Source organism: Corapipo altera, unplaced genomic scaffold, assembly GCF_003945725.1.
Source record: "Corapipo altera isolate COAL_440 unplaced genomic scaffold, ASM394572v1 60972, whole genome shotgun sequence".
In the NCBI taxonomy this organism is placed as follows: domain Eukaryota; kingdom Metazoa; phylum Chordata; class Aves; order Passeriformes; family Pipridae; genus Corapipo; species Corapipo altera.
Genome location: NW_020885013.1, coordinates 535,941 through 557,738, shown reverse-complemented (window position 1 = coordinate 557,738; position 21,798 = coordinate 535,941). Strand labels below are relative to the sequence as shown.

The 21,798-nt window shown below is 44.2% G+C and overlaps 1 protein-coding gene across 3 annotated transcripts in view; it reads left to right on the top strand.

Annotated features, from left to right (window-relative positions):
* The window catches only part of LOC113958937 (secretory carrier-associated membrane protein 1-like), a 78,101-nt gene that overhangs the window by 27,381 nt on the left and 28,922 nt on the right, over nt 1-21,798 (top strand). For all 3 annotated transcript variants that reach the window (XM_027667576.1, XM_027667578.1, XM_027667577.1), the window contains 2 exons: nt 19,068-19,166; nt 19,431-19,542. In XM_027667576.1, coding sequence (XP_027523377.1) covers nt 19,068-19,166; nt 19,431-19,542 — 211 coding nt within the window. The remainder of the gene's footprint in view (nt 1-19,067; nt 19,167-19,430; nt 19,543-21,798) is intronic.

Sequence of the window (21,798 nt, the reverse complement as noted above, 5' to 3'; positions counted from 1 at the left end):
TCTGAACTGAGGGTCCTCTGAACCGCATGAATTAGGGTAATGCTGTCAGGCTGTCTCTGAATTGCAGCTCTTGGAATGCCTAATGCTAATGCTTAATTGTATAGGTCTCCATCTCTGAGTCTTGGGTGGACGATCAGGGGGTTCTGGTTCCAGGGAATTAATTTGTCTGACCTTGTGACCTGTATTTTTGGCTTTTCTAGATGTATTATTCCATCACCCACCCAAGATTTATGATATCATACAATAATGTTGCCCAGGTAGGGATATCTCTGCAAAGTAGGGCTTCTTCTTGATCTCTAACAATCTCTGTTACAACCAATAGGGCATTGAAGTCTGCCTCTCAATTTCATCTCGTTTTGTAATAAGGTTTGAGGATGGCAAGGGCTCCCTTAATTAATAGTTTTAACATGTCATAATTCACAGTAGCTGAAATAGGAACATTGAATAGGGTTACTCTTGTGCATGGCCTGGATATAGGCAGCGTTTGTAATAGCTATGTAATAAATAGCTCATTCAAGGATCTAGAGTATTAACAGAGGCTCTCCTCTCTCCAACACATCCACTCCTCCAGTCTAGTATGCCACGTGTTATCAAGTGGGGAACATCTAGGATTTCGGGTCCAGAATTTATTAAGACACAAGGACCCCAAAATCTATTGGCTTCATCACCATTTAGTAAAATTCTATCTCCTCTGGTTAAACACACTTGCCATAAATATTCAGTTCCAGTCTTACCTGGTTTATGACCATAGCATACTTGCAAATTAGCCATCCAAATAGGGTTGAATAGGATCATTTTACAGGTATGATTTCCCATTCTACCTCATGGTCCAGTTGCTGCTTCTGTTTTTATAATGGGTCTGGCTTCATATTCAGGGGGATTTGGAAGAAATCAAGAATTATTTTCCCAATGTTTTATCACAGAGGTCGCCCTAAATATTTCCATCCCATTCATCTGGGGACACAATTAGTTTTCTAATCTGTACAATGTCAGGGGAATTGGGAGCCCGCATAAGCATCATCTCTACCTTTTCTTCTAATTTTTGTTTTTTCTCCTTTTCTTTCTGTAACTGTTTCTGCAACTGCTCAGTTTTCAAAGACAGTAATAACTGCTTTCCTGCATTCTATTTCTTCCTTTAGGTCCTGTTCCCTTTTATCATTATACTTCTTAAACTGACAGGCAGCTTCTAAGCAGGCACCTAATATTTTAAAAATAGTTCCTTTGTCCTTTCCATCTTTTACACGGACTCTGGCCACCTTTAACTGATCCTCTATGGCTTTCCAGTCATGCCAATTATCATGGACCCATTCTTCTGGGAATCTAGGAACTGGACTTATTCCATGCTTTTGTAAGTAATCAGTGATATCACTTGCCATCCTGCCAACTACACCAAATTATCATGAATGAGTGGTTTGGCCGCTTAAAGAAACACCGTCAAAAGTATTGGCAAAAGCAAGGTTTAATATGAATTTGTGAAAGTGCAATTATACTGACTTTGATGGCAAGGTTCACTCTATTACTTAGTACACAGATTAAAGCATACAAAGGAAGATCAAATTAGAAGCAATTTGGAATTCTTTACATGGAATCTGGGAATGCAAAAGGGGGTAAGGGTGAAAAGGATATGGATGCATAGATAAGGGTGCAAAGGGTTTTAGCTGCACTTAATTATTGAGTACTTTAACATTTACAAAGTGATTCGATAGGGTTCACTACAATTATAACAATGACTTGACTATAAATTTGAGATAGTAACATTCATACTGTAATCAATTCACATGCACATAGGTAAAACAATGTGTACACCTATTTCTATATGTGTAAAGGTACCTATCAAAAGTTCCCCTTGAAGCAAAAGAACTAAACCCAACAACCAGAAATCATTGGATTGGACATCTCTTTAATATGCCAGCTGGGTGTTCATGGGGAATTGATTTGCCATACATGACCCAAAGAATCAGCACAGATTTCTGAATATAAATACAGTGATACTTGAAAGACCCCCCCTTCACACAGAATCCCTGATTATGTCATGATTTTGGGGTCAAATATCATCTTGGAGTTCATTCGTGGAGCAAGATTGCCATCTAGCATCCTTTTCTTCTGGGGGGGGCAATTGTTGTGCTGGTTTAAAGGTAAACCAGCAGGGGAAATGAACTCAAAAGAGAGATTATAAGTCAGAATAACAATTTAATAAAATAATACAATAAGTATGATTATACAGACAAACAATTGGTTTTAACCCACAAAACCCAAATGTATAACCCAGCACCCTGGGGCATGAACAGAGTGGTGTTCTTTGGACCCTCTGAGTTCAAAGTAAAAGGAGAGGGGAAAACCTGTTGGTGAGAGTACTGTGGCAGTCTGGTCAAGGGTGGTGATTGCAGTCCGGTCGAGAGTGGTGGTTGCAGTCCAGTCGAGAGTGGTGGTCTCAGTCTGGTTGAGAGTGGTGGTCTGCAGTTTGGTTGAGAGCGGTGATCTGCAGTCTTCCTCTGGATCCCACGAGTGGTTAAAAAAGTCCCAAGACTCCAAGATTATATATTCTCCAGTTCAGGCAGGAATGCCCATCACTTCCCTCAGGGCGGGGAGCTCCACAAAGGGTGTGAGGACAAGAGCATCCTCCTATCTCACAGGACTCTTAAGACCTAGTTTATAGCCTGAGGAGTCAGGCTCTATGGGCAGATGGTGTAAATGGTTCATTGATAACAGTTTCTGGGAAATGGCATGGAAGGCTATAGAATACACAGTTTTGGGCTTATCTTCTTCATTGGTTAACTGTTCACATATGTTCTAACTAGGACAGTTGTTTTTGCAGAGTAGTCTTCTTGCTTGGCAGGTCTCCTAGCATCTATGATTGATCCAGTTGACCTCTAATCCCTAAACTAATTGTTCTAGGACCAAGTAAGACACATATATTCATCATTGGTTAAAGATAACTAGAATTTCCCATTAGCTTAAACAATCTTCAACTGAATTTACTTCTTAACAGAACAATCTCTTATTGATCAAGTTTTCTGAGGCATGTAAGCTAATTTCTTGCAGGTGGGCATACGGTACGCTCTCTATTAGTTCCCATGTTTCATCTGCGTTCTACATCCTGAAACTTACTGTAGTCCTAAAAGTGTCGTGGGTAGATGTGATTGGGGTTTTTTTGGTACAGAGATAGTTTCTGTAGAAGTTTCTAAAAGTTTCCCCCCATGGAGCCAAAGATGGTTGGCTCCAGGGCAGACTTCCTGGTGCTGACCAGGAGGAGAACCAATTAGAAATTTTAGTAATGTCTCTGTGATAACATATTTAAGAAAGAACTTGTTGCGAAGAAGAAATTCCAACCAGGGAAGAGCTGACCAAAGCTCCTGGGTGGCCCCACTGCCTCCCCCCACCATGGCGGAGGGGGCAGCAACAGGCCATCCCGGGCCTATCAGCACCTAGCCCAGAGCAGTGGCAGCCCCTGCGAAGGGGCAACCAGGGCCAGGGCCAGGGCATGCGGCCCCGCAACACCCCCCGGGCCCATCCCGACCGAGTTGCCCATGCTGCTCTCAGCAGTGCCGGCCGAGCTGAGCAGCAACCCCTGCAAAGGGGTGGCCGGGGCTGGGGCGGGGGTGTGCGGCAGCACGGAGAGTAGCCCCGCAGTCCCCCCAGGCCTGCCCCGGCCATGAGCTAGGCCAAGGCAGCAGAGCGGCCCCATTGGTGGGCGTTTCCACCCCTCCCATCCCAACTGAACCAAGGCGGACCAGGGTGACCATGCTGCAGTGCAACCGTACCCATGCTGGACTGAGTGGATGCATGAAGAAGGCTGCTACCCGTGGGAGGCCCAGGATGGAACAGAGATCTGCGGCCCGTGGAGAGAGCAGCCCACAGTGGAGCAGGTTATTCCCAGGTAGGACTTGACTAATGGCCCTGTGGGGGACCCACATCGGTGCAACTCATCCGTCAAGGACTGCATCCTATGAAAAACCATCGGGGTATAGGCCCCCCCTGCACCCCATGGAGGAATGACCTTTGGGATGGCAGGTATGGGGGGGGGGTGTACCCATGTTGGAGAGGTCCATCAAGGACTGTTTCCCGTGGGAGGGACCTCATGGAACAGGGGAAGGACTCAGAGCTATAGCCCCCCTGTAGCCCATGGTGAAGACCATGGTGGAACAGGTTGTCCTCCTGCAGCCCATGGAAGGAAGGAGGGGTGGTTGGAAAGTGTGTTTAAGACTGTTTTATTTCTTACTCTTTAGCTCTTGTTAGTAATAAATTTAGTATTATCCCCATGTTGAGTCTGTCTTGCCTGTGTGACCTCTCCCAGCTCTTAGCGATTTTCATGGGTGCCTAGAATCCGGTCAGGGTCAACCTATGACAAAAAGAAAAGACAACTACTATGCCAAGAAAGCAAATCCCTTAGTTGATTAGGTTATAATTTTTATCTAAGCTAAAACTTCTGATTTCCTAAGTAATTTAGAAAGGAGACCCTCTCATTTCACCCTCAAGTTCAGTGAAATACATTAAATCCCTATGTGTTTCCCAACAGGCAAGGGTTGTGCCTCTAGGAGTGTGGAGGTGTGTGTGGGTATGAACCTAGACCTCATAATCAGTGATGATTCTTTGAGTTTCGCAAGCTTGAGGGTTTGCAAGCTCTGAGAGGTGTCCCACTCAGAGGGAGGTTGCTGGTTGCAACCTGCTGCGGTCCAGGAGAGTTCAAAGGACCTCACTTAGGACTGCTGTTTACAGGGTCATGAGATGATTGATTTTGGTCATCAGTAAGCTTCCATCCTGGCCATAACCCAGGTCAGTAACTACTGGAGTTTTTTCCCAAAGTGCAGTAACAGTGGTAGCGTTCCGCTCTGGCTATGATTCACAATGGTGCTACTCCACTTGGGCTACAATTCAGGTAAATGGTTTACAAAGGCTACAAAGGATAATTGCTTATCCTTTGTTTTCCACCTTGGTTGGGCAGCTGATGTTTCTGGTTGTTCCTACCTCTACCATGCAAGAGCTGGTACGATCAGGGAGTGCCTCACAGTTTGACTGGTATGGTCGAGTCCCTTCACAGCTCAGCTGGTTTGGTCAAGGCTTATCAGGAGCTTCTGAGAGCATAGAGCAGGCCTGAGGATGGAGGGAGATACACCACTACAGCTGGTGGTAGCAAAATATGTCCTGGAGATTTGTGCTCTTCAGTGTGAGAATCACTGGCCTGTAAGACTTAAAATGATGTTTGTGCTTCACTTCAAATTGTGTGTAGTTGTAACTTTTAAGGAAGCTGAGAATGGTATGCTTCAATTAGAAATCCAAATTTTTTCTGTTTATACATCTTAGCATTAGCTCAGATGGTATCTTGAAGTCTAGAGCATTAAACTTCCCCCCCCTTCCCTCTGAATTCAATTTAAAAACATTCTGGACTGCACAAATATTTCTCCATTGCAAATACAGGCAGGGATATGTTTCTTCTATGAGAAAGTGACTTCAGACTTTCAATACTGACATGGACTAGCTCAGTTGTGTTCTCCTTTTGCCAAGGGAGATGCTGCTTGTCAATTCTTTCTTGGTTATCAGAATAGGACAGAAAAAAAAAGTTAAATTTTATTTTATACCCCTCACCCCCCTGTATTTCTAATTATTTAATTTATTTTAGCATTTCAATGCATTCATTTTTTCTCTGTCAACTTACATTCTTCACATCTGCAATGAGGACTTTGGTAGGAAATTAACATGCAAGACATAATGAGGAAAATGAATGAGCTTAGGAGGCTTCAGGTTTCAAGTGTCACCACCTTGATATCTAACATGAGAATCAGGAGTCTTTCTTTTTTGGCTTCTTAACAAATTTCAAAGCTTGTCTTATTTTTGATCGTTAGACCAAAAGAAGTTTTCAGTAAATGATATAAATGTCAGACTAAATATCTTTGCCTGCATCTTCAGTGGTTTTGTCTCCAGCTCTAACAGTTGCCATGGAGAGGACTTTGTGTCTTTCATGTTTCTGAAAACAATGAGGATCAGATGAGATTAGACATTTAGTATTTTTGCTTCATCATTTAATGAAACTATTGTAAAAGAAAGCTTTTAAACTCTTCCAACTTCTACAAGTATTGCTAATGCATGTTGAACTCCTGAGCACTGTGTGTATATATGTATATATGTCAAGGCCCAGTTAGAATTGAGTCTGGCCAGGGATATCAAGGATAACATGAAGGGGTTCTATAGGTATGTTGCAAACAAAAGAAAGACTAGAGATAATGTGGGCTCTCTCCAGAAGGAAACGGGAGACCTGGCTACCCTGGACAAAGAGAAGGTTGAGGTTCTCAACAACTTCTATGCCTCAGTCTTCATTGGCAAGTGCTCTGGCCATGCCGCCCAAGTTGGGAAAGGCAAATACAGGGACGGGGAGAAAGAAGACCATAAGGCAACTGGAGGATCAGGTTCAAGACCATCTAAGGAACCTGAATGTGCACAAGTCCATGGAACCTGATGAGATTCACGGGTCCTGAGGGAACTGGCAGATGAAGTTGCTAAGCCACTATCCATCATATTTGAGAAGTCATGGCTGTTAGGTGAAGTTCCCAATGACTGGAAAAAGGGAACTATAACCCCCATTTTTAAAAAGGGAAAAGCAAAAGACCTGGGGAACTACAGACCAGTCAGTCTCACCTCTGTGCCAGACAAGATCATGGAGCACATTCTCCTGGAGACTATGCTAAGGCACATAGAAAACAAAAAGGTGATTGGTGACAACCAACATGGCTTCACTAAAGGCAAATCATGCCTGACAAATTTGGTGACCTTCTGTGGCAGGGCTACAGCATTGATGGATAGGGGCAGAGCAACTGACATAGTCTTCTTGGACTTGTGCAAAGCATTCAACACTGTCCCACATGACATTCTTGTCTCTCAATTGGAGAGGCATGGATTTGATGGATGGACCACTTGGTGGATAAAGAATTGGTTGGATGGCTGCATGGTTGCATGCAAAGAGTTGCGGTCAAGGGCTCATAGTCCATGTGGAGACCAGTGATGAGTGGTGGCCCTCAGGGGTTGATGTTGGGGCTGATACTGTTCAACATCTTTGTCGGTGACATGGGCAGTGGGATTGAGTTCACCCTCAACAAATTTGCTGATGACACCAAGCTGTGTGGTGTGGTCGACACTCTGGAGGGAAGGGATGCCATCCAGAGGGACCTTGACATGCTTGAGAGGTGGGCCTGTGCAAACCTCATGAAGTTCAACAAAGCAAAGTGCAAGGTCCTACACCTGGGTTGCAGCAGTCCCAGGCACAGAATCACAGAATGGGTCAGGTTGGAAGGAACCACAGCGGGTCATCTAGTCTGACCTCTCTGTTCAAGCAGGGTCATCCTAGAGCACATTACACAGGATTGCGTCCAGATGGTTCTTGAATATTTCCAGTGAGGGAGACTCCATAACCTCTCTGGGTAATCTGTTCCAGTGCGTGGTCACTCGCACAGTAAAGAAGTTCTTCTTCATATTCAGGTGGAACTTCATGTGCATCAGTTTCTGCCTGTTGTCCTATTGTTTGGCACCAAGAAGAGCCTGGCTCCATCTTCTTGGCACCCTCCCTTCAGAGATACTTATAGGCATTCAGATCTCCTCTCAGTTGTCTCTTCTTAAGTCTGGACAGGTCCAGTTCCCTCAGCCTTTCCTTGTAAGAGAGATGCTTCAGTCCCTTAATCAACTTTGTAGCCCTCCACTGGACCTGCCTCAGGAGCTCCATGTCTCTCTTGTACTGAGGAGCCTAGAACTGCACACAGTACTCCAGATGTGGCCTCAACAGGACTGAGTAGAGGGGCAGGATCACCTCCCTTGACCTGCTGGCAATGCTCTTCCTAATGCATCCCAGGATTCCATTGGCCTTCTTGGCCACAAGGGCACACTGCTGGCTCATGGACAGTTTGTTGTCCTTCTCCATAGAGCTGCTTTCCAGTAGGTTGGCTTGGAGCCTGTATTGGGGTGCATGGAGTTATTCCTCCTCAGGTGCAGGACCCTGCATTTACCCTTGTTGAATTTCAGAAGGTTCTTTTTTCCCAATCTCTCCAACCTGTCAAGGTCCTTCTGAAGGGCTGCACAGCATTCTGGGGTATCGGCCACCCCTCCCAGTTTTGTATCATCAGCAAACTTGCTGTCTGAAACAACACATTTAAATACACAAATAGGCTGCATCCTTAGTATAACATGTACTAAGTGTGCATGTTAAAAGTAACAGCAGGAAACAAAAAGAAAAAGGTAGTTTTGAATTTACTGTGTCGGTAACATTCTGATGAACTTTTTTCTGCATTAAATTTTTAAAAACATCTTAATTTCACTGATTGACATGGTTGCAAGAACCTATTAAGCTATGACTGAACATTTGTTCTGATTTCAGCTGGGATAGAGTTAATTTTCCTCTTAGTAGCTGGTACAGTGCTGTGTTTTGTATTTAGTATGAGAATAATGTTGAACACACTGATGTTTTGGTTGTTGCTAAATAGTGCTTACACTAAACTTTGCAGTTTCCTATGCTCTGCTAGTGAGCAGGTGCACAAGAAGCTGTGAGGGAACATGGCCAGGACAGCTGACCCAAATGGATATTTCATTCCATAGAACATCATGCTCAGTATATAAACTGGGAGAGTTGGCCAGGAGCCACCAATTGTTGCTCAGAGAGAGGCTGGGCATTGATTAGCAGGTGGTGAGCAACTGTATTGCTCATCGCTTGTTTTTCTTGGGTTTTATTTCCCTCTTCCTCTCCTTTTCATTATTTTTGTTATTATTTATGTATTTATTTATTTCAGTTATTAAACTGTTCTTATTTTACCCACGAGGTTTAAGGTTTTTTTCTGATTCTCCTCCCCGTAGGGGGAGGAGTGTGGGGGGGAATTGAGTAAGTGGCTCTGTGGTACTTAGTTGCCAGCTGGGCTTAAGCCATGACAACAGGCTCTTACCTAAACATGTGCATAATGGACAGCAATTCTAACACTGTATAGGTTACCAGCTAGCATATAGTAGAACTTAAACAGAAATGTGAATCCAAAGAATTTTGTACATAATTAATTCCTTATATTAATGTCATCTATCATATATGCTGTTGGCTAGCATCTTTCATTATGTATCTCTAATGAGATTTCTGATTGGTTCCTTTATTCATAAGCATATATGCATGTTCCAGTCTTTAGCAGAACTGCAGGCTGTTTGGACAAAGTGTCTTTCAAGGATAAGTATCTTTGAATACATTGTTCAACTATTTTCTAGTCTGCCAATTCACCTTTAAACGCTATTACAGGTGTCTGTGAAGGGCTACTGGAGTCCTTACTGGAGACTGTGGACAGTCTTGCTCGTTAGTCTAGCAAGGTGCTTAGCAATTATGCTTTCAAAACTACTGCTACTTTAGCCATGGAGCTACAATAATCAAACTTTTGGGGGCTTTTGTAGCATTGCTCTGGCCTTCAATGCATAACACATTTTTGTTCAGTAGTTATTACTTTGGTCCAGGGTTTGTATTTTATGTTTGAAGCAGATGATAAGACTCTTGATGGTTGTCTAGTTTTTGTAGGAGTTGTCATACAAGAGAGCTTTGCCCTTATCACAGAAAACTCCAACATAAAGAATACTGTCTTTAACCAACTTTGTCTTCATCCTAGAACACTGAGTAATCTTTTCTTATGATGAAAAGCTTAAATCACTAAGTATTTCTGAGGAATGAGTCTTCTCTGATATTTCAGTATTCTGTTAGGAGCTGATATATAAGGTGGAAAAATGATTTTGAAATGTTGCAGTATTATACACAGGTGGAGTTTACTCAGGCATGATGTTTTCTCCTCAGTGTATTGTCTTTGTGCGTTTCAAAAGATGGTTGGTGTATTGGCTTTCCATGACAAGATTTTGGTAGCAGGGGGGTACAGGAGTGGTTTCTGTGAGAGGCTGCTAGAAGCTTCCCCTATGTCCAATAGAGCCAATGTCAGCTGTTTCTGAGAGAGACCCATCACTGGCCAAGGCCAGGTCAATTAGCAATGGTGGCATGGCATCCCACCCTTAAGGGGAAGGGAGCATCAAAGATTCATAGATGCTCATGGTTGAAAGGAATGACAAAAGCCAGAGGGTCTGCAGAAACTCACAAAGTTTTATTAGTAAATTACACACTTGGCATAGAAATTGGTCTGTTAGTCCCTGACCTACTATATAAGGACACAGCAGTGGGCTTTGGATAAAGGGGTAGGGTGAAGGGAGAAAAGAAATAAAGCCCACAGCAGTGGGTTTTGGATGAAGGGGTGGGGAAGGGAGAAAGAGAGAGATAAAGAGGGAGAGAGAGAGAAAGAAAAGGAGAGAGATCACCAGTCCTGGCTCCAGCATCAATCCAACTGATGAGATGTCCAGGGTCCTGGGGCAACATACGTGAATGGGCTTCATTTGGGGGTACCTTTTTATAGATGTTTCCCCTGCCCTGGAGATAACTTTCTTGATTTCTATGAAAATTAGTTATCATGCACAGTCTGTTCTTCTAGACCTTTCTGGAAATGGGTCGGAGGGCTTCAGGGGTTTTCGGTGGTCTTGATCCCCCCCTACAGTCCATACCTGCTTCTTGACCTCATTTCTGCACTTGCACTGTAGTGTGTTGTGCTTATCTCCAGGAGCCAGAACAAGGACGTTTGGCCCAGAAAAGTGCTGCCCTATCTCCATATGGCCCCTTCTCCAGCCACAACAGTGGCTGTGAAGCTGTGTTGGCTTCACAGCTACTGGTTATTGATATTTGAGGCATGCACATTAGCCCCCTTATCTTCCAGGCTTCTACAGGTGGTAGTGCCTCTGGGATAACATATTTAAGAAGAGAATGGGGGGGGGGGGAGAAACTGCCAGGAGAGGAGTGAGAATATGTGAGAGAAACAACTCTGCAGACACCAAGGTCAGTGAAGGAAGAGGGGGAGGTGCTCCAGGTGCCAGAGGAGGGGGAGGTGCTCCAGGTGCCAGAGCAGACATTCCCCTGCAGCCTGCGGAGAAGACCATGGTGGGACAGGTTGTCCCCCTGCAGCCCATGGAGATTAATGGTGGAGCAGATATCCACCTGCAACCTGTGGAAGACCCCATACCGGAGCAGGTGGATGTGCCTGAAGGAGCTTATGACCCTGTGGGAAGACCATGCTGGAGCAGGCTCCTAGCAGGACCTGTGACCCCATAGGGCACCTATGCTGGAGCACTTAGTGAAGAACTGCAGCCTGTGGGAAGGACTCACGTGTGAGCAGTTTGTGGAGAACTGTCTCCCATGGGAAGGACCCCACGTTGAAGCAGGGGAAGAGTGAGAAGTGCTCCCCCTGAGGAGGAAGGAGCAGCAGAGACAACATGTGACTGCAACCTCCATTCCCTGTCCTTCTGTGTCCTTGAGGTAGATAAACTTGTGAGTGAAGTTAATCCTGGGAATAGGGGAGGAGTGGGGGAAAGTTGTTTTAAGATTTGATTTTATTTCTCATTACCATCTGTCATAAGTTTTTCTTTTTTAAAGAAAAAAAGTCCTGCTTTGAATTTTTTCCCTTTACCACTGTGAAAGAAAGGTGTTGAGCAATGGAAGGGGGAAGTGAGCTAGCTGACTGGATCCCCCCTGGCCTGAAGGGATGGCCAAGGAGGAACCACACACAGAAAGATTAGCTGATAGTTCCACATTCCAAACTAATGGCTTTGGGAGACTGTAGGGGGAGGTAAGTTTGTTTTTCCTCTAGGGGCAGGACTTCACCTTTTGCCCTGACTCAGGGAGTGAGGTGGAGAGGCGGGTCTCCGGGTTCATTTTTTGGCCGTGTCACTGGCTTCTTCGAGCCCCGAGGGAGGTCCTGGTTCACCTCTGATTCCTCACGTCCTGCTCTGCCTACTGCCTGGGTGCCCTTTGGAGCTGTCAAGGACCAAAGGAGCTCCTGTTCATCCCTGCGGTGCTTGCGGTAGGGGGTCACACACCACCTCTGTTGTCACAGAGGCTGCCAGTGCCTCGTGGGTTTCTTCTTGGGTCTCCCTGCGCTTCGCTGGACAGACCAGCATCTCTGTCCCTTGCCAGCCACCACCTCCATAGCTGAGGGGTGGGGGCCCACCTTGGGGTCTTAGACCAGCTGCTGCGGCTGAGATCCATCCGCCATTTGCCACATGGGGTTCATCTAGAGGTCGGCACTGCTCCCTTGCCCCCCCACCCTGTACCTCCGAAAGGCCAAACAACACCACCTGCCGACCATCAGGGACTAACTGCAGCCTTCACTCCTCTGGAGGCCCAACAGCACCCCCTGGTGACCATGAGTGAGGCACTGCAGCCCCTGCCTCCCAAGGCACGCTAGTGCCCCTGCTGGTTGTGGTTATAACTGTGCCAAAAGGCAGAAAGGACTTAATTGTTTTCGGTGGAAGTTTGGTTATGGAACTGTAGCTTGTTCTGTTGTGTTACATATATATATATATATATAGTAAAGAGTTGTTATTTTCTTTTCCAAACCTTTTTCAACTGAAACCTCTTAATTTCAAAGTTATAATTATTCAGAGGGAGGAGTTGGGTTTTTCTCCTATCTCGCCCTCCTTAGCAAACTTTTCTCTCTCGTTAAACTGAGACACCATCCTACTTTGGTTCGATTGGTAATAAATTCAATTAATTTCCATGAGTCGAGTCTGTTTTGCCCGTGACTAATTGGTGAGTGTTTTCTCCCTGTCCTTATCTCAACCCACAAGCTTTTCATTATGTTTTTCTCTCCCCTGTCCAGTTGAGAAGTAGAAGTAATAGAGTGACTTGGCAGGCACCTGGCATTTAGCCAGGGTCAACCCACCACAGCAGTAAAAGATACATATAAGGTGGACCAAGTCATAATTTGCCAAATTAGTGGTATTCAGTTGATTCCTGGTTTGTTTTAAGGTGCTTTTGTATTTAAAACATCACATTTCTAATCATATTTTTGTTCTTGATTAGGAAACAGTGGTTTTCTGTCTTAAAAGAACACAAAATGGGAAGGTCTTTTTTTTTGTAAGCACAAAGAAATACATGAATTGTAGTTTTCTCTCAAGCAAATACAGTAGGGCTATATTGGTCTACTTTAATAAAGTTCAGTCAATAACTTTAACGTAGGCATTAGTAATTTCCTTGGTTTGATAAGTACTGCTTAACACTGCGTATGATAGAGAGATGTGTAGAAAGTCAGAGATGACAAACAGGAATATGCAGGAGAGGATTTAAAAAAACCAACAAAACCCCAAAAATAAAAATTCAAAATTGAAAAACACCAAGCTACTAAAAACTGCTTCTAAGATGGGTTCTTATAGGTAATGATCAAGTGACCAAATTGCTAATGTTACTTGGAACTAGATACTTGTAAGAATTGATGCAGGTTAACCAAGATGGCCATGAACCACAGCTACAGAGTGAAGAAAAGATTCGTTCCATTTGCTGGCAGACAAGGACATTACACTGCTAGGTAGCAGCAGGCAGAAAAATGCCCGTGGGGGCCGTTCCAGGCCTCTACATAACAACAGGCCTGGCGCATGCACATTACTTCAAGGCTGTGTTCTCCCCTGTGCTTTTATGGTCTCTCTCCCAGCAGGGGCTGTGAGAAAGTGTTATCTCTACACAGGAATCCTACTTCTCAAACCAGGCAGAGGACAAACATCAGTAGGTGTAATAAATGGGATTTTTCCACACTGATCTTTTCCAGGTCTAGCATTCCCAGCTGCAGAAGTCTCTTGAGTGAAATCTACTGCCTCCTTATCAAATCTTCCGCTTTTAACCCTTTCCTCCCAACAATACTACGGGATATACTGGTGGAATAGTTAAGCAATATATTGCGGATCCTCAACTGGAAAATTTAATGCAGGACCACAGACTGGTTAAGGTTGGAAGGGACGACTGGTGGGGTCATCTGGTCCAACCTCCCTGCTCAAGCAGGGTCTTCCTAGAGCACATTGCATCAATTGTGTCCAGACAGTTCTCAAATATCTCCAACGAGGAAGACTCCACAACCTCTCTAGGCAATCTTTTCCAGTGCACGGTCACCTGCACAGTAAAGAAGTTCTTTCTCGTGTTCAAGTGAAACTTCGTGTGCATCAGATTTTGCCTGTTGCCTCTTGTCCTATTGTTTGGCACCAATGAGAAGAGCCTGGTTCCATCCTCTTGGCACCCACCCTTCATATACTTATATACATTATCATAGAATCATAGAATATCCTGGGTTTGAAGGGACTCACAAGGATCATCGAAGTCCAACTCCTGGCTGTCCACAGGACCACCCCAAGAATCACACCATGTACCTGAGAGCATTGTCCAAGTGCCTCTTGAACTCTGGCAGGCTTGGTGCTGTGACCACTTCCCTGGGGAGCCTGTTCCAGTGTCTGACAACCTTCTGGGTACAAAACCTTTTCCTAATATTCAACCCAAACCTCCCCTGACACAGCTTCGTGCCTTTCCCTTGAGTCCTATTACTGGTCACCAGAGAAAAGAGATCAGTGCCTGCCCCTCTGCTTCCCCTCATGAGGAAGCTGTAGACTGCTATGAGGTCTCCCCTCAGTCTCCTCTGGGCTGAACCAACCAAGTGACCTCAGTCACTCCTCATACGGCTTCCCCTCTAGGCCCTTCACCATCTTCGTTGCCCTTCTTTGGACATTTTCTAATAGCTATATATCTTTCTTATATTGTGGCACCCAAAACTGCATGCAGTACTTGAGGTGAGGCCTCATCAGCGTGGAGTAGAGCCGGATAATCACCTCCCTCGACCGGCTGACGATACTGTGCCTGATGCACTCCAGGACACGATTAGCCCTCCTGGCTGCCAGGGCACACTGCTGATTCATATTCAACTTGCCGTCGACCAGAACCCCCAGGTCCCTTTCCATGGCACTGCTCTCCAGCACTTCATTCCCCAGTATGTCCTGTAACATCCAGGGTTGCCCCATCCCAGATGTAGAATCCGGCACTTGGCTTTGTTGAACTTCATGTGGTTGGTGATTCCCAGCCCTCTAATTTGTCCAGGTCTCTCTGTAGGGCCTCTCTGCCTTCAAGGGAGTCAACAGATACTCCCAATTTAGTATCATTGACAAATTTACTTAGTATACCTTTGAGTCCTGCATCCAAGTTGTTTATGAAGATGTTGAAGAGAACTGGCCCTAAGATGGAGCCCTGCAGTATCCCACTAGTGACAGATCGCCAGCCTGATGTAACCACATTTACTATAACTCTTTGTGCCCAACCCATCAGCCAGTTGCTCACCCATCGCATGTGTTTATCCAACTGTGTGCTGGACATTTTGTCCATTTGTAGTGTGAGAGACAGTATCAAAAGCTTTACTGAAATCCAAAAATATTGCATCAACTGGCTTCCCTTTGTCAATTAGGTGGGTTACCTTGTCATAAAAGAAAATTAAGTTTTATAAGATCCCCTCTCAGTCTTCTCTTCTTGAGGCTAATCAGGCCCAGCTCCCTCAGCCTATCCTCTTAAGAGTCGTGCTCCAGTCCCTAATCATCTTAGTAGCCCTCCACTGTACTTGCGCCAGGAGCTCCATGTCTGTCTCATACTGCAGAGCCCAGAACTGGACATAGTACTTACACATGTGACCTTACCAGGGCTGAGTATAGAGGGGCAGGATAACCTCCCTCAACCTGCTGGCGATGCTCTTCCTAATGCATCCCAGGATTCTGTTGGCCTTCTTGGCCACAAGGGCACATTTCTGACTCATGGACAACTTCTTGTCCACCAGGACCCCCAGGTTCTTCTCCACAGGGTTGTTTTCCAGCAGGTCAGCCCCCAGCCTGTACTGGTGCATGGAGTTGTTCTTCCCCAGGTGCAGGACCCTGCACTTGCCTTTATTGAATTTCAGAAGGTTCCTCTCTGCCCATCTCTCCAACCTGCCAAGATCCTTTTAAAGAGCTGCACAGCACTCTGGGATATTGGCCACTCCTCTCAGCTTTGCATTGCCAGCGAACTTGCTGAGGAGGCACTTTCTCCCTCTGTACAAGTAATTGATGAACAAGTTAAATAATACTGGACCCAGTATTGAACCTTGGGGGACCCTGCTAGTTACAGGCCTCCAACTAGACCCCGTGCCACTGATCACAACATTCTGGGATCTGCCTTTCAGCCAGTTCTCAATCTACCTCACCATCCACTCATCCAGTCCATGCTTCCTGAGTTTGCCTATGAGGATGTTGTGAGAGACAGTGTCAAAAGCCTTGCTGATGTCGAGGTAGACAATATCCACTGCTCTCCCATTATCCATCCAGGTAGTTGTCTCGTCGTAGAAGGCAATCAGGTTGGTCAAGCATGATTTCCCTTTAGTGAATGCCTGCTGACTACTCCTGATCACCTTCTTGTCATCCATGGGGGTAGAGATGGCCTCCAGGATAAGGCACTCCATCACCTTTCCAGGGATTGAGATGAGGCTGAGTGGATGGTAGTTCCCTGGTGTTAGACACCAGATCAGTAATTATTGGGTCAGAATCACCGGGGGGGAGGGGGGGGGGTAAGGGTGTGTGTATGTGTGTGTGTGGAGGGGAAGGGGATAGGTCGAACCTCATGGAGGTGAGGTGGTGTCATATCCCTCATGGCAGACCCCGGAGCCCACACGGGGAAGCCCCAGAGCAGCAGTCAGTCAAAAGCAGCCTGGGAAAACTTCAACACACCACACCTCCTGGAGCCCCTAAACCAGCCTCAGATTGGCAGGGACAGTGAGAATGCTGCCCCTCACCCTGGCCTGGGGCCCCCAAGCAGCCAGTGGGTCAGAAGCCCTGCCTGTGGGAGGGTGGCCACAAGGACCAGAGCAGATAAAACCAAAGGCATATGCTCACCACATGGTCACAGCCCTGCCATCTGGACGTATGAGAGCTGGTCTTCCACAAGGTTCCAATGGTATCTATATAATCTGTCTCTCCCTCTTTCTCCTTCTTTTCTCTTCTTGCTCCCTCTTCTTCTCTTTCTTTGCTCCTTTCTTGATGCTTTGGGTAGCTTAAAGCTGGAGGGATTGGATTTTGACTTAAGTGTTGTGGATTAGTATGTGCTGGGTCAATACTGTGGTGGAATGGTTTGTCTAGCTTGTGTGGTGCCCTTTTGAACTTTTGCTAAGTTCCTCTATTTTCTCCCCTAAATTATCAATAAAAGTACCTCTTGGGAACAAGTCTGTGGCTTACTCTCCTGACGCTTGTTATGATCTGGTCATTAAAATTATTAGAAATACCTCTGCCCGAATTAAGGTGCAAACAAGACCAGATGCCAAAGTCAATAGTATGGGTTTGATTTAATGGTAAATGTGAGGTAGAGAGAGAGATAGAAAGAAATAGGAAAAGGAGGGGGGGAAAGAAAGTGACAGAGAGAGATTAAAATAGGAAATCTATCACCACTCCGTGTAACTTGGTGGCATCTCATCTGTCCAGTTCTTCTGGTCTTCTTGGTGGTAAGGGTCCCGCAAAACTTTGAGTTCAATGCATTAATATACATTCAGGAGATGCCAGGCACCTCCCCTGGGGGGGGGGGGAAGCTTTGCAGTCTCTTGTGACAGGTTCTGGATTTGTTGCCTCACTTAGATCACGTGCAGTCCTCTGGTGGTAGGCGGCCTCAGGAATGGGGGGGTGGGGGCGCTTTGGGGGTCTTTGATGGTTTATGACCCCTTCTCAGCTGCCTCTCACATGAATGTCCCATGTGGCCTTCCCGGGCATGGTGGGTTGACCTTGGCTGGATGCCAGGTGCCCACCCAGCTGCTCTATCACACTCCTCTTCCCAGTTGGACAGGGGAGAGAGTAAGGTGGAAAAACACAACTCGTGGATTGGGATAAGGCAGTTTATTTAAAGCAAAAAGCAAAGGAGAAGCTTGCATGCACAAAAGCAAAACAAAGCAAAAGATAACACGATTTATTCTCTACTTCCCATGAGCAGCGATGATCGGCCACTTCCAAGAAGCAGGGCTTCGGTATGCATGATGGTTTCTCAGCAGGCAGCCATTGGAGACAATGAATGCCTGCCTTCCTGCTCCTTGCCTCAGCTTTTATATCTGAACTGATGTCATATGGTATGAAAGATCCCTTTGGTCAGTTTGGGTCAGCTGGCCTACTTGGGTCCCCTCCCAGGATCTGGCCCTCAACTGAGGAAGGAATGTTACAGTGCTGATGCTGTGCTCAGCAGTAGCCAAAACACCAGTGTGTTATCAACACCCTTCTAGCTGCCAATGCAAAGCACAACACTGTGAGGGCTACTATGGGGAAATGAACTCCAGCTCAGCCAGACCCAATACACCGGGGAAGGGGGAAGGGTTACTCCTTTGGTTTGGTGTGGGGAGATTTCACCATCATACACTCAAAACCCTTCTCTTCCACCACCCACTGAACTCAGCTAGGGCGGATTCTTAACACAGATACATTCTTCTTTCCTGAGCCTTGTTTACTTCTCCTCAGACTTGAGATGATTAGGCAATAGTCTTATCTCAAGTCCCCCTTTGAAGTCCAAATTCTAGTCAGGCTTCAGTGGTTGCAGACAGGCAGTTGCTTCCGTGCAGTTTGACAAAAAGTCATTCTATGATTTTGACAATGTTTAAGACATTACCAACATTTCAGTCCATCACAACGCTATCTCAAGGTATTAAAGAACCTTATATATATATTTTAAAGTAAAGTTCCTGGCCAAGCCCTTGAGTTTGCAGCTCCAGGGCCAGAGTGTTACATCTGGGTCCTCCTTCTTGCCCTTTTTGAATACAGTACATTGCTTCTCTGGTTAACCTTTGTTAAGTAGAAAGCTCTGGAAGACATTACTAATAAATGACATCATGATTGAGAATAGGAACAGATCTCTGTTAAATCCTGCCATTGTCTTAAATAATAACTGTCCTTATTCATATTCATGTCTGAAAAAAATTAAAATTCTTTTTACTTTTTATTGATCCATAAAATTCCATGTGTGTTTATGGCAAATAGTGCAGAGTAAAAACAAACAAGTGGAATGCTGCACCACAGAATATATATTATAACCTAAAAGTTATAAATATTGCGTGCAGCATATCAGATGTTCAGTTTATCAGTAATAGTTCCTTTAAAACAACTGGATTAGTTCTTATAGAGTTAATGAAAAGATGTTTATTAGGAGATTGTTTCCCCATAAATGTCTCTTGTTTTCTTAGCCTCCCTTAGGAAATGTGAAAATGCCTAATGTATCCAGTACCCAGCCAGCAATAATGAAACCAACAGAAGAACCACCTACTTACACACAAATTTCAAAGGTTTGTCTATAACTTTCAGGCACTAGGTGCCTTTCAACTATAATAAATACACTTCTGGAGTAGTGTATTTCATAAATAAACATTGTTTTCCTGATGATTTATGAAAATGAATACTGCCTTTAAGTAATCAGTTACTGCATGAATTTGTGTAATATTAGCTCAGTCTTCATAACTGGAGATGCTTAATTTTGGAAAATAGACTTGGAATATTTATTTTCTGTTTGTATTTTTTAATCAATATCTAATGATGCTTATTTTATTCAGGAGCGTGCCTTGGCCCAGGCAGAACTGCTAAAGCGTCAAGAAGAACTGGAAAGAAAAGCAGCTGAACTAGATCGCAAAGAAAGGGAAATGCAGAGTGTCAATCAGCAAGGGGGTATGCATAAAAAATGCTTTATTAAATTACAGAAATTTCACTTTTTTCTTAGAAACTGTTTTAGTTTTACAGTGTTACTGTGAAACAGATCAAAAGACTTTTTATAACCTCTTCAGGAAAAGAAAATTTATCTCCTTTGGAGAAATGCATACAGTGAATAAAAACTGACCTGTCCAGATTTTCACAGCAGAAATTTTAAATGAGGCCTATGTTACAGGTTACTGTCTGCTATAAGCTATTTTTATTCTAGGTTAATATCCAAGTAATAGTATTGAATAGAAATGGAGCAGTTTGAGAAGTAAAAGTAACTTCATAAGTAACACCTTTGATTTCTCTTCTGTCAGTATTTATAGTTGTAGGAGAACTTTACCATTTTGAAACATTTTCTGATCTTTTTGCTATGTTACAGACACAGTATTCTATGCAAATAGCAGAAATATTTACTTTATTATTACTATTTTATTAATTATTCGTATGTTGCTTTAGAACCCATAGTCAAGATCTGTATCTCATTTTGCCACAAACTGTAAGTAACTATCAGTTTTCATACTGCAATTTCACATATGAGATTTACATCCTCTTAAATGAAGATACTTTGTTATATCTATGGGAAAAACTTTAGACTGAAGTTAAAAAACCCCAACAAAACAAAAGACTATGCTACGTTGACTTTGTGTGATCTTTTCTGACTGTTGTATTTCCACATGTGCTGGGATTTTTTTGCTCCTGTGGTTATTAGAATGTACAGCAGTACAATTCCAGATTGCATGATCACTTAGTAATTCAAATTCTTAGGAACTTTATGCCAGTCATATGTTAGGATCTGGGAATAAGGAATTCTTCTAAGGAAAAGAATCATGATAGTGTCCCTACATTAAACCATTTTTATTTTCTCAGTATTTATTCTTATCAATGTCTTTATTTAATCTCTGTACCTCTTCTCCTAGATAATTATTTTTTGTGGTTTTGGATTTTTTTTTAATTTTCTTCTGTATATATTGCTCCTCATCTAATTTTACTAACTTATTGATGGTCTGGATTGATTACTTGTCTCTTTCAGGCTTCGGGTACAGTTTTGTTCATCTATATCATACGGAACATAACTCTGATACTGCATGCATGTTTCAGGATATTTAAAAAATGGGTATTTACTGTGTTATTAATTTGCAGTTGTGTCCTTGTTTCGACCAGGAGAGAGCTAATTTTTTTTTGTAGTAGCTGAAGTGGCGTGGCTGTGGGCATGTCTAGGAGGTTTTTCGATACCACCTTAAATCATTTGCCAGGGGTGGGGGAAAGGGTCTCTCTCTTGCTTCCGAGAAGAAGGGTGTTCCTTCTGGGGGGAGAAAGTATGGCGGATGAAACAGTCAGTATTGTTGCGGACTTTCCGTGTAAATAGTTTCTTTGTCTTATACCTTTTGTTATTAATATTGTTGTTATTGTTCATTTTCTTATCTCGTTGTTTCCAGTAAATTGTTCTTATCTCAACCTGTTATCTTTGCCTTTTGTGTTTCCAACTGGAGGGGGAGGGGAAGTGCATGCCAGTGTGGTTTTGGAGGGAGCACTAAATTGGGGAATACCATTTCTAAACCATGGCAAGTTGTTCACATCCAAGTGTTTGAAGAGTCCACGAAGAATCTAAAGGATTCTTTGGGTAGGCTGAATAGAGAAGTGAGAGCTCTTAAAGCTTGAATATTCCTTTCCTTCTGATTTTTTTTCTTTGGCACACTCGTTTGAACTCCTTTGGAAACCTTTTAGAGATGTTTTGATTGGAGGACAATATCTTTTGCAACAGTACTTTAGCTATTTGCATTCAATTTAGGATGCTGGCTGCACATTTAGGACACTGTTGTCATATGCAATTGACTAAAATGCAAAGATTTTCAAGCTGGTATGTCTGCTCAGCAGCAAGTCAAGGGATATTATTCTTCCCCTCTACTCCACTCTTGTGAGACCCCACCTGGAGTACTGCATCCTGCTCTGGGGCCCCCAAACATAAGAAGGAAAGGGACCTCTTGGAGCAACTCCAGAGGAGGGCCACCAAAATGCTCAGAGGGCTGGAGCACCTCTCCTATGAAGACAGGCTGAGAGAGCTGGGGTTGTTCAACCTGGGGAAGAGAAAGGTCCATGGAGATCTTATAGCAGCCTTCCAGTACCTAAAGGGGGAACTACAAGAAAGCTGGAGAGGGACTTTTTACAAGGGCATTTAGTGATAGGACGAGGGGGAATGGTTTTAAACTGAAGCAGAGTAGGTTTAGA